The following is a 13,888-nucleotide window of genomic DNA, read 5'->3' on the forward strand; positions in this document are numbered from 1 at the left end:
ACTGTTTCCCCATAACATTCATTAACAGAAAGAATTTTTGTCTGTTAATTCTGACTTACAATGACCTTCCACGATAGCATACAATAACATTATGGCCCCAAACCTACCAGATACACACAGCATTATGCAGTAAGCAAAATGGCCTCAAGCAACACAATGCCTATAGTAATTTATTTTAAAGATTCATTTTATATGTTTATATTTATATGTGTCTTTGCATGTATGTGTAGGGTCCATGGAGGCCAGAAGAGGGTGTCAAATTCCCTGAACCTGGAGTTATAGGTGGTTGTGAGCCACTTGATGTGGGTGCTCACAGCTGTTCAAATAGCTAAAAATAAGTGACAGTGAGTTCTCAGCTATGGATCGAACCCCACACTCAAGAGTCAGGGATCATAGTACAAAAGTGGGTGGAGTGAATATAAGACGGAAGGATAAAGAAGAGCGCTTTGAAATACTGTTCCTTGGATAGGACATGGCTGCTGTGTAGATGAACACACAAGAGCCATGTTTAGCCTCACACGACCAGCATAAGTTAGTTAAAAATCCATCATGGAGGGGAAAGGACTCCACCAGGGAATGGGGTGGACATCCCCACCCTTGAAATTATTGTTAACTGAAGACTACTGGGGCAGAGGCAGTTTTTTTCAGGGGATGGCCACAGTTGTCTATATTTCTGTGGATGATCACACACCCATGTGTACAAAGCAGCACTAAACAGATTCAATCTCTCTCCCTCTCTCTCTCTCTCTCTCTCTCTCTCTCTCTTTCTCACACACACACACACACACACACACACACACACACGTACACACACACACACACACACACACACACAGCATCAAGTTGGAAGATGCATCCTGGGAAAATGGGGGAAAGTGAAGGGAAGAAGGGAATGTATATGATCAAAATAAATTATATATGTGTGTGAAATTTTAAGAGAATGAATTTTTAAAACAGAGAGGGAAGTGCTTGGTTTCCAATGAAGCAATGCATACAGAAGCCCAAACAGACAAACAAACTCCGCCAAAACGAAAACACTAACAACAAAAATTTCTTGGTTTCCTTCAGTGAGCAACAAACAGATACAAGCTAAGTTTTCTTTCACAGAGCTTAGAAGCCACCCAAGAACTTATATAATATACTAAAAACCATCCAAATACTAGTGAAAAGAGGGCACAGGAATGAAAACCAAAAGGAACAATCATTCCCTCCCTCATACTCACAAGAGAAGTGCCATCTTTTAATCAGTGCCTACTACAGAACTTGGTAAGATTCTTTATGGATGTGATAAAAACAAAAAGAAATTTTCAAATTCTAATAAGCCTGCAAAGGAGGCATTATAGATAAAATGGAATATTAGATGCAAAAGGAATAACTTTTCAGAGTGGAGATATTGCTCAGTGGTACAACATTGGCTGAAGTACTGAATTCAGTCTCCAATCCTATAATCAGTGGGGGTCAGGTGCTGGGGAAAAGCACTAGTTGGTAAAGTATTTACTGAACGGACATCACAACCTGAGTTCAGATCTCTAACATGCTTGCCATAGCATGTACTACAACCCCAGTGGTGGGTAGGTGGAGAAAGGCAGATTCCTGAGATCACAGGCCAGTTCATCCAGCCCAATCTAGCTCCAGATTCAGTGAGAGACTGTTTCAAAAATGAGGTGGACAGTGATTAAGGAAAACGCCTGACATCCACCTGTGGTGCCGTCAAATATATGAGTATATCTGCATGGACAAATGCGCCACATCACGTGTGTGCAACACACACACACACACACACACACACACGAGTCAGGAGAATGGTGACAGAATGTAGTAGCCTTCTCATGTAGTCAATGAAAACAAGAAATGTTTTTACTCTAACATGCACTGTGCTTCAGACATTTGCCTTACGGTTCAGAACATAGTAATGCTACCAAACATCAGACCTCACTCTCCTTCTACAAGATTTTACTAACACCATCAATCTGTGTCATTCTCAAGAAATATGAGTTCAAATATTAATTAACTTTTCTAATGAATACACCCACTACAACTTAAAATATTCACATGCCTGCATGTTTCAGAATTAGAGTTGTTGATCAAATTTCTCTTTAGGTGTCTCTTAAAGATTCTCTCTTGTTTCACAGGCAGGCAAAGTTCCACAAGGCTCAAGAGAACCATGTGGCAGTGAAAATGGCATATTTACTTAGACTTCTAAGGTCTTAAAGCATAGTATTCCTTGTTTAAAGACTGAAAATTATAAGAACTTTTATGTTCTAATATAGTATATACACATATATGTATATACTATCACATGCCATATCCTTATGCAAACATGCAAAATAACCTTCTTTTCCACTAAGGAATTAGTCTGTATTGTTAAATGGTTATTATCCCTTAAAAGAAAAACAAATTTGGTATAATATACCTTAAAAAGGCCCCAAACTATAATTCGTTGGTATACTGCCATGGTGCCTCACACAGAAATGAACTTTAAAAGGAACTGAGATTATCTGACTTCATATAGATGAAAGAGTCTAAACCATTCATGTGTGATAGGTAAATGTATGTGTAGTTAAAATTATATTGTTTTAAATTACAACCTCATTTTATGTTTCAGAGTTTTATAGAGTTTTATGTACTGTAAAATCATCTGTATTAACCTCTGACAGGTTTATTCTATTAAGGAGATTTGTACCTGGGCAATATACTGGTTACAAAAATCCTGAGTATCATTGTTTGTATCACTTCTTTCTCCCCTTTCAACAATGAACTTCTATAAACATGACCTACCATTTGTGATTTAAAATGCCTCAAGAGGGATTACATCAACTAATCCATTTTAATTGCTGCTAATACCCCAGCATTTACTTCAGTCCTCATTCACAATTCAAAATAAGTGCTTACACCAACTCCCTGCCTACCGTATATGAAACAGCTCTAGGTCTATACCCTCATGTACATCCTTCCCTTGCTCTGGAGAGGGTTAAACAATGAGTATTGTAGGCTAAGCGAACCCAGGGGTCTTGGACACAGCTACTTGAGGAAGTTAGAGCACAGAAGTAGCCACAGACATAAAGGACACAGCTAAACTTAGTTGCTATCACTCTGGATTTAGGCTACAGAAGTAATGTGTTTGTGTTGAGTCTTGAGCTAAGTCCTGGAGGAAACACTAAATATTGTGCCACTCCAATACACTTGCGCTATCTTAACACCCCGCTTTCCAGAAGAAACCATTCATGGGCTTGATGAGTTTATACAGCTTAAGGACTGAAAACACCGTTCTTCACAGAGTACTAATGTCACTGCCCACTGAAATGACATGCTACCTTCTTAGAAAGCTATATAAGTATCTTAAGTATTAACACAACAAACAAGGACTTGCTCTGGCTGACCAGCCTTTCAAATATTCTAATACCAATCTCTCTTATCTTTTTTCCTCAACTTAATACTGATGTCACTGGATGCTATACATCTTGTCCCAAGAAGGTCAAAATATTTCTTTCTTTGTGTCCATAGAAAAAGTGAGTTCTATATCCCTTACTTTTGCTAGCAGAGTAGAAGGCAACTTCAGGATCCTCCCTCACTACTTGCAACACTATCCTAATCAGACAACTAACTGTCTGTGCTTAACCTTCTCAGCCTCTTTCATGTCAGAGCAAATCCACATGATATCAATCATATCATACAACATTATCACCTGAGGGATGGGAGGACTCCCTGATAAAATTCCTTTATTTTCTTTTACATGGAGAGGACTTACAGTTGCCCTTTATTCCTGCCCTAATTTAAATGTGGCCCTTTGAACTCGAATAGCCGTTAGAACTGTAGAGCTGCCAACACTGATAACTTTAAACCCACAAATCAATACCAGAGGTCATCTCTCTCCAGTTCTTATGTGAAAACAGACCTTTAAATGGAAATGCCATTGGATTTCTAAACTACTATTTTGAGAAAGTGTTATCCAAAGTGTGTTATGAATTTTCAGTACACAGCATTTCTCTAACAAGGAGAGAAAACCAGCAGAACAGGATCTCTGTCCTGAGGGCTGACATTCTTGTAACAATGAAATCAAAAAAGCCAGAAGAGGCCCAAGATGATGGACCCATGGAGGGATGGAGAGTCAGACAGACAGTCAGAGTCAGAGAGAGACAGAGTCAGAGAAAGAGAGACAGAGATAGAGGCACAGAGAAAGAAAGACAGAGAGAGATGTCAGAGTGAGACACACACAGAGAAAGAAAGAGAATGGGAAAAGGCTAAAAAAAATACTATCGTGGTGTCAATAAACCTTATTAATGATCTACTCTACAAATTAAAAAGTAAAAATTCTAATTATTAATTTTCTATTATATGATTCTACTGTGTGAAAACAAGTTCAGAACTCATTTTTATAGTAAAGTTTTGTGATTTTTCAAGCTAGTTAATTTATATTTATGATTTGATTTCTCTAATATTTTAAATGCATTATTATTATCAATATTAGAGATTGCTTGTCACGTGCAGAATCTTTGAAAAAATAACCATCAAGTTAGTAATAAGGACAATGGCTCTTTCAAGCATTGACACTGCTTTTGCTGAAAGATCCATCATTCTTTGTTTAAGGACAGCTGCTTCTCTCTTTAATCTATGACATTACACAATTCTACCCAACCAAGAGAAAGTTCATAAGTATGGTTATTTTAATTCACATATCCCTCTAAGTAGAACTTTCTAATTTAAATATGTTTTACTGGGGTAGAGATATGATTCGGAGATTAAGAATGCTTACTACTCTTCCAAAGGTACTTAGCACCAGTATGAGGTGGCTAATGATCAGTCGCTACTGCAGCTCCAGGGAATCCTTTCTCTGACCGCAATGGGCACATGCCCTCACAAACACAAAGCCACACACACATACAGCATAATTTAAACAAAAAAGTCAGTCTTAAATAATGTGTTTATTTTTGTACAAACCACACACTATGTACATGGGTACATATACACACGCATGTATGCTCAATACTACTAAATTTAAATTGCAAAGCTTTCTGTTTCATGACATTGCTTGTTGGTTTTATACTATAGTGTAAGCATTTATCAACTACAACAGCTATATACTCTATAAGCTGTTGTTCTGACTTCTAGATTTTTTTCTATTCATGTTTATAACAGAACAGGATTCCTTTCAACTGTTTAAACTTTACCTAGGAAGAATTCTAAATATGAGTTAAGTCTCTATTATAGTAGTGGGGGGGATTTAATGAAGATGCAACATTTTGTGGTAAAGCCCAAATTTCTTATTGTCTGTTTTAGTTGACAAATGTGTTCTGTATGAGCAATAACAGCAGCAGAACAGCTGGAAGGCCTTATCAAGCACAAAGGAAGCAACAGCACATGCTGCTAAGTATCTTTCTGATTGCTCAGAAATGGCAGCACATACAGATTTATTCCCTGTAATAAATTAGAACAATTATTTCTCGGGAGTATACAATTTCTTCATACAAGAGTCAAACTTACTGTACATAAAAATGAAAGAAACTTTCAAAAGGATATCTTCCCTTTCTTTGATGATCAGTTCATTCTGTTCTTCCAACTGCCGGATCTTCTTCTCAAAGGATTCCTGCTCGGTTTTCAGTCGTTCCTCTGTCACTTCCTTTTCTTCACTTACTCTAAAAGAAATGACAAAAAAAGAGGAAAAAATAAAAAGTTCACCAGAATAAAGACACATGCCTACAGCTCGAGCTCACCCAAACTACATTTCTGATACAGGATGTAAGTGGAGACTGCTTATTCATTCCCCGGCCGCCCAGACCCAAATAATCACACAAAAACTATATTAATTAGAACACTGTATGGTCTATTAGCTCAGGTTTCTTATTAACTAACTCATACATCTTAAATTGACTCATTTATATTAATCTATGTATCACAAGACTGTGGCCTACTGGTAAGGTTCTGGATTTCCAGCATCTGTCTCCTTCAGCAGCTACATGACATCTCCCTGACTCCACCTACTCTATAGATCTCTGCTTGGATTTCTCATCTGACTTTATTCTGCCCTGCCATGTGTCAAAGTGGCTACTTTATTAACCAATAGAAATAAAACATATATACATCATACAGAGGGGAATCCCACATCATCTCCCCTTTCCTGTCTAAATAAAAAGGAACATTTTTAGCTTTAATACAGTAAAATTACATATAACAAAACAAGTATCAAGCAATAATTATAGTTACAATATTTCTTTGTGAGTCTGAAGTTTCATATCTAATTTATCTTTTATCATAACCAAGGAAAACTATAACTATCTGTCTTCAACTCCATCAAGGACCCAAGAAGGATATAATATTACCTAAGTAAACAGGAAGTGCATTGTAAGCAACTTCCAAAACTCTAGAATTGGCAGAGACATCTCACTCCCTAGACAGTCACCCAAACTTCTTTTGTAACATTGCGGCATCCATCTTCAGCCAAAAGGCCCATAGTATCTGGCAGACTTTTCCATGAAGCAGGAAATATGAAAGGCTGTTTTGCCTATATTGGCAGTTTGTCAGTCACTTTCTTCTCTGGCCTGCAGAATGTCTGGCAGTTTCCTCTGTGAAGCAGGAACCCTGAAGGACCATCCTGTCTTTTGGAAAGTTTAGCAGTCACTTTTCTGTGGGTCCTACATGTCCAGTTCTTATAGCATACCATCAAGCAGTCCAGGCAAGAGCAGTTTCTTGCACAAATGGCTAGCCTTCTCAATTGAAGGCAAATTCCATACCAAATGTCTTTGATGCCCATCAACCTTTTGAAGTAATTGGTACTGCCAGAAGCAGATATGTTCCATTGTCAAGAAAAGTCTATGTTCTTAAAATACTTTAAATGTCATATTCTGTAGGGCTTTGAATTGTTGAAGAGTGTCTAACTAAAATACATCTTTATTTGTCTAGAAAACCTAACTTACATGACTACAAATTTGACTATGATAAATAACTATTAATATATAGTTTTTAATTATTAATTTTTAATGAATGTATAAACATAATACCTTAAACAAGAGTAGAAATATACAAATAACAAGATTGTCCTTACATCTGCATCAATAGACCAAGATTCATACCAATGTAAAGTATTCATTTCTATACCATACCCCCATTAAATGAAAACAAACATTTACAAACAATCATTTTGGGAATTTGGGCATTATTTTCTCTAAACTTCTTCTTGCTTTTTGCGGGGAGAAGTATTTTTAGGGGTTCAAGAAGATCTTTCAGGGGGTCTTGTTCCATCAAACCACATTAGCCTGAAAGGCATCCACAGGTTCTCATCTCCTGTGGAAACAAAAGCAGAATAGCTTTTCCAAGTAATATGTCTTCTGACTCAAATTTTGAAGTCAAGACACCTTTAAAATACATGTTGGTTTAGTTTAGCAACAACCCCACAACAAAATGTCTCTCAGGAGTTAGCTCATTAATAGTCAAAAATTTAAAGAAAACACAATAGCATACATAATCCCAATTCTGTATATTTTCCATCTTTGTGTAGCTTTTTTCTCTCCATTACTTTTTAATACTTATTACCTTTATTCCTTTAATCTATGACTGTCTGTTCTCTTATATTTTACTGTCTCTTTCAAGACGTTGTTTTATTTTTAATAACTATTTTTATAACTCTCTTTTTTTCTCTTTCTCCCAAGTCTACATACATTTTTAAACATAATACATCTCATCTAGAGGTCTTTTATGTCTGAATTTGTCCTACTGTGTAATTGAAATACCTTTCTGACAAGGAATATTTAAAAATAGTAAGCAGTGTTGTAGCAGCAGCCATGGATGCTGGCTCCGCCACTCTTGGGCTATCAATATGGCGGAAGTACATTTACTACCAGCTCTATAAGTCAAGTTCACTGCAGCAGATTCAGGGATGCAGCAGGTTTATGTTGTTGCCATTAATCAACTTGCAGCATACTACACACAAACCCCATAAGTACTCCATAGCAGGACCTGCTGAAAGAGTCAGTCATTTGTGCAACCAGCATGAACCAGGAAGCTAGCTCTTAAAGTAGCCACACCTCTGCTAATGACCAACAAAGCCCATCTAAAAATATGCAGCTACCAAGAAGCTGTGCTTAACTCTGTTCTTCTACATCTAGAATCCCTTCTCAAGTTCTCTCAGGTTTTATGTGGATGTAGTTGGCTAACATTGGCACCATTCAGGATGGTCCTTCAGAGTTCCTGCTTCACAGAGGAAACTGCCAGACATTCTGCAGGACAGAGAAGAAAGTGACTGACAAACTGCCAATATAGGCAAAACAGTCTTTCACATTTCCTGCTTCATGGAAAAGTCTGCCAGATACTATGGGCCTTTCGGCTGAAGATGGATGCTGCAATGTTACAAAAGAAGTTTGGGTGACTGTCTAGGCAGTGAGAAGTCTCTGCCAATTCTAGAGTTTTGGAAGTTGCTTACAATGTACTTCCTGTTTACTTAGGTAATATTATATCCTTCTTGGGTCCTTGATGGAGTTGAAGACAGAGTTATAGTTTTCCTTGGTTATGATAAAAGATAAATTAGATATGAAACTTTAGACTCACAAAGATAGAATAGATGATAGAGCACTGTCCTTAATTTACCAAACACAAATAGACTATATTGTAACTATAATTCTTGATTGTTAACTGGTTTGTATATGTAATTTTACTATGTTAAAGTTAAAACCTTAGTTTTTACTTGGACAGGAAAGGGGAGATGATGTAAGATGTCCTTCTGTATATGTGTTGCTTAATTGGTTGATGAATAAAGCTGTTTTGTTCAATGGCTTAGCAGAGTGAAACCACGTGGGAAGTCCAAACAGAGATATATAGAGAGAGTGGGCACAGTCAAGGAGACACCATGTAGCTGTCGAAGAAGAAAGACAACAGCCAGAACTTTAGGTAAGCTGCAGCCTCATGGCAATACACAGTTAAACAGAAATGGGTTAATTTAAGATATAAGAGTTACCCAGGAATATGCCTACGCTATTGGCCAAGCAGTGTTGTAATTATTATAGTTTCTGTGTGATTATTTGGGTCTGGGCAGCTGGGAAATGAATGAGCAGTCTCCACCTACAACAGGATTCTTAGGGTGGTTCTGTGTTTCTAATTTACTCTCTTATAAAAGTCTTCAAATTTTTAACATTTATGCTCAATATTTTAAAAGATATGTACAGAAAGAAAAAATTTAGAATCATGGTGTACATTTTTAATTGAAGCAGTGTCAGGGCACAAAGTAACAATAAGAGTTCTCAGGCCAGGTGGTGGTGGCGAATGCCTTTAATCCCAGTACTTGGGAGGCAAGCAACAATCTCTTTGAATTCGAGGCCAGCCTGGTCTACAAGAGTGATTCCAGGATAGCCTCCAAAGGTACAGAGAAATGCTGTTTCAAAAAACAAAAATGAAAGAAAGAAAGAACGAAAGATCTCACCCTCCATCTCTCTTTGAATAGGCAATAGGTTAGTCAACAAAGCAATAATCTAAATAGAGAGAACAACTGGACTGGCACCATTAAGAGGAAAGAAACTCTGCCCAGGAGTGCACATCCAGTGCTGGCTTTTTCATTCTTGGGAGGGAGAACAATAGCTTATGCATATTTACCACTGCCATCACTTACAGACTCTTCAGATGACTTCCTCAAAACATCCATAAACTGTCCTCTTACTTAACAGGAAAAAACCCTTAGTGTTAAGTGACTGGAATAATAGTAGTGCCTGAAGGAATGGATTTCTTTTGAAATCTTATATTTTACTTTAAGTATTATTGAATATTTTATATTTCTCTGTAAGATAATATTATCTGTCTTAATATCAAAAGCTCTTTGTGGTGGTTTGGAAAAGAATGGCTCCCACAGGTTCATATATTTGAATGCTTAGTCATCATAAAATGGCACTATTTGAGCAGGATTAGGAGATATGGCATTGTCGGGGTAGGTGTAGCCTTGTTGGAGGTAAACTCTGAGTTTTCAAAAGTCCATGCCAGGCTGAGTCTATCTCACACACACTCTTTCTTTGCCTGTGGATCAGGATGTAGTTTTCAGCTACTGCTCAAATACTATGTGTGCTACCATGCTTCTGCCATGATGATAATGGACTAAACCTCTGAAACTGTAAAGAAGTCTCCAATTAAATGTTTTTCTTTTATGAGTGTTGCCTTGGTCATGGTTTCTCCTCACTGAAATAAAAGTGATGAAAACACCACCCTCTCACAGTAACATGTATTATCTTATGTTGTATATTTTAATACAACTAATATTTCAAAGAGAAATATATAGCTTTGAAAATATCTGATGTTCTATCAGATACTCTAGAAATGAAGGAAGGTAAGATTAGGGATTAAATATGTAAATCATATTGAAAAGCATGAACTTGAGACACTATCTATGTTCCCTGGAGACTGTGCCAAAACTTGTGGTAGATCAAGCTTTCCCCTTCCTGTGGACCCTCTTGGCCCTCCATTCTAACCCATTCCCATTCTTTTGTGTCAGCCACCAAAACCTGACAGCACTCTCTACCTAGAACCCTTGCAGGTCACACTGGACCTAGACTCTGGTAGGCAGTTTTCACACTCCTCTTGTCTTCTATTACATTCTCTCCAGTCTCCCCACTTCTCTGTAGTAACCTGCATGCAAGGGTCTGTCCTTCCACCCTATCTCCATTCCCTAGAGACTCCAAGAACTTTGGTGTGGACCCAGTTTTTTTCTTACTATAGACCCCTTCAACACTCCCTTCTAATTCATCCCCATCCCTTGGTGTCATCTCCCTAAATCTAGAAACACTTTCTACCTGGGAATACCAGTGACTATACTAGGCAGGAACTCAGACAGGTGATACATACCATGCTTCCTGTTCTCCAATACAATCTCTCCATTTTCATCCTCAGCCCAGTAACAACCTGCTTACAGTTTCCCTCCTTCCACTTCAACTCCATTTAACTCCACCTCTTGGTTCAGTCTCAGGATCATCCTGGACCTTTCATCCCTGTCATTCCAGATTATTCTCTACCTTGCTGCAACCTACTAACAGGAACCCCCTTTCTGACCACATCTCCAACACCCTAAGGACCCCCCACCTGTTGGTGTGAATAGGATCCCATTTTCTCTTAGTGAAGCCTTTTCACCTAGCTCACATCCATAAATCTCTGCCACTCACTGACCTGCAGTAGCACTCTCTACCAGGCAACACACAGCCACCACATTTTCCCAAGATCAAGAGCAGGCGATAGAAACCAAGGAAAGGAACATCCATCTAACAAAGACAAGAACAAATATCAACACTAAGCTGGCTAGTACTAATGGTAGAGAAAAAAGACAGTCATGATAACAGACACCAAGGAAATCCAGAGAATCACTTTAAAAGTTTATACCCCTCTCATATGGAAAATTTGAAAGGAAATGGATAATTTTCTTGATACATATCACTTACCAGAATTAAATCAAGATCAGATGAGCAATTTAAATAGATCTATAACTTTATAACCCTAGTGTAATAGAAGCAGTAATTAAATATTTCCCATCCAAAACCAGCTCAGGGCCAGTTGGATTTAGCACAGAATTCTACTCAATTTTCAAAAGAAAAATAAATGTCAGTACTCCTCAAATTATTCCACAAAATAGAAACTGAAGGATCATGGCCTAATTCTTCCTATGAGGTCACAATTACACAACAAAGGAAGTAAGTTACTGTCTATTTTCCTTTACGAACAGAAATGCAAGAATTCTCAAAGTACTTGCAAACTGAATTAAAAATACATCACAAAGATTATCTACCATGCGCAAGTATATTTAATCTTAGAGATGCACAAATGGTTCAACTTACATAAATTAATTCAACACACTGAACAGAACTGATATAAACTATATGGTCATCTCATTATCCAACATCCTTTCCTGACAAAAGTCCAGGAGAGATGAAGGATACTGGGGACATACAGCAACATAATGAAAGTGATTTCTAACAAGTCCACAGACAACATACCCAGCTCACACATAATCAATTTTGTCCCTTCTCTGTTCATATCAGACTTTGAACAAAGGAGTACACATGCCCAAATTTCATTGCAAAAATATCAGCAATATAAAAAAGATCAAGTCAGTATTTTCCCTCCAAAAGTCTACTAGTCTTGAAAAAATGAAACAAACCTCCCCTCCCCTCCCCCTCCCCTCAAAAAAAACAGTTCAATAAGAATTACAAAAATGAACCCTAGGATACAGAATTTAAAAGAACAATCAAACTTCATTAAGGAATTCAAGGAGTTTAAAGACAAAAAGAAAGAGTTAAGTGAAATTAAAAAGAATGAATTTAAGGAAAAAAAAAATGCCTGGATGATGCCCAAGAAAACGCAAACAAGGTTGACATAAATAATGAAGACAATACTGTTTGGTCAAAAGTGAGACCCCAGCCCTCTAATACCCCTATATACAAGGAGTCTGGAGTGTAATATTAAGTTGAAAGTGTCACCCCAGCCCCTGGCCTGGGAATTGCCCTAGTCCAGACTTCAATTCCAGCCTGCCAAGTGCTTGGACTCTAGTTCCCAGCCTGCTAAGCGCTTGGACTCAAACTCCCAGCCTGCCAAATGCTGACCCCTCCTTGGGGAGGGTCAGGACCACTCACACAGGGTACTTATGTGGTGCTCGGGCACCACACACACACACACACACACACACACACACACACACACACACACAAAAGAAACATGTGGTTTCGAGTTTTGCATGTGATCTCCATCTTCCTCCTGCCATGTTCCCGGCCACCGGAGAGCATGGCATTCATTAAACATGGGCATTTTTGATTCGGTCTAATCTGGTTTGATTGGAGTTCTTTGCCTGCGGAGAGGCTCAGTTAAGAAATATTCCTAACATCTTGGAGGTCCTACTGAGATGGGTCTATTTTTCCTATGGGCACAGTAATACCGTGCTGAAAAACTCCCATCCCCCATGCTTTCCGCCACACTCCACTTCAGACTCGGTGAGTTCTCCTTCTTTTGCTCTATGCTGGCAGGGTCCCCAGGGTGACCCATTTGCTTTTCGGGCTTTGGTTGAAGCTGAGGACCATGCTGGGAGCATGAACCGCACGGCAAAAGCCAGGCTTTCACTGAGATAGAACTTGGGTGTAGAGAGACGTCCCCCACTCATTTCTCATACACCCCTGTTTTGACTCAAGGACTGTGTTTGGTGGAGGCATCTCGACAGACTTGAGTCCCATTGGGCATAGACTTTTAAAAAAAGGTCCTTACATTCTCTTCTATCAGGTTCAAAGTGGTCGGATTAATGTTGATGTCTTTAATCCATTTGGACCTGAGTTTTGTGCATGGTGATAGATATGGATCTACTTTCATCCTCTACAGGTTGACATCCAGTTATGCCAGCACCATTTGTTAAAGATGCTTTCCTTCTTCCATTGTATAGCTTTAGCTAAATGGAGACTTTTATAATTTAATAAACTTTGAAAAAAAAAAAAGGTCCTTACAGTTCCAAGCAGATTACTCAAATGCTCTTGAGGGGCCTTTTACAAAAAATCCTTCTAAATTGGTCTATCTAAAGGCTCCATAACCTGCAGTTTATGGATCCCTCTGATTTGTAGCCTGGTGTTTGTCCTGCCCCCCTCCTTTGCCTTCCTCTCAATCTCCACTGATTTGTCCCGCCCCCACTTCCACCTCTTGTAGCCCATGGGGCTCCCATGCCTCACCCAGAGTCATGGCCTTCAATGGCATAAACCAGATCTCCCACAAGATCATAGAAGTAAATTTCCCCAAAGTGAGAAAAACACACCCACACAAATACCAGCACATAGAACACCAAGTAAAATAAAAATCCCCACATCTTATCATAGCTAAAACACTAAGTATACATAACATGTATTAAAAGCTGTAAGAGAAAAACAAAAATCACATATAAAGAAAAACCCACCAGAAA

At 38.3% G+C, this 13,888-nt stretch overlaps 1 protein-coding gene across 4 annotated transcripts in view; it reads right to left on the reverse strand.

Annotated features, from left to right (window-relative positions):
- Kiaa1328 (KIAA1328 ortholog) overlaps positions 1–13,888 on the reverse strand; it is a 300,949-nt gene that overhangs the window by 250,147 nt on the left and 36,914 nt on the right. For all 4 annotated transcript variants that reach the window (XM_048442598.3, XM_048442599.3, XM_085700040.2 and 1 more), the window contains one exon: positions 5,518–5,633. In XM_048442598.3, coding sequence (XP_048298555.3) covers positions 5,518–5,633 — 116 coding nt within the window. The remainder of the gene's footprint in view (positions 1–5,517; positions 5,634–13,888) is intronic.

Source organism: Myodes glareolus, chromosome 13 (genome assembly GCF_982192425.1).
Source record: "Myodes glareolus chromosome 13, mMyoGla1.1, whole genome shotgun sequence".
Taxonomy (NCBI): domain Eukaryota; kingdom Metazoa; phylum Chordata; class Mammalia; order Rodentia; family Cricetidae; genus Myodes; species Myodes glareolus.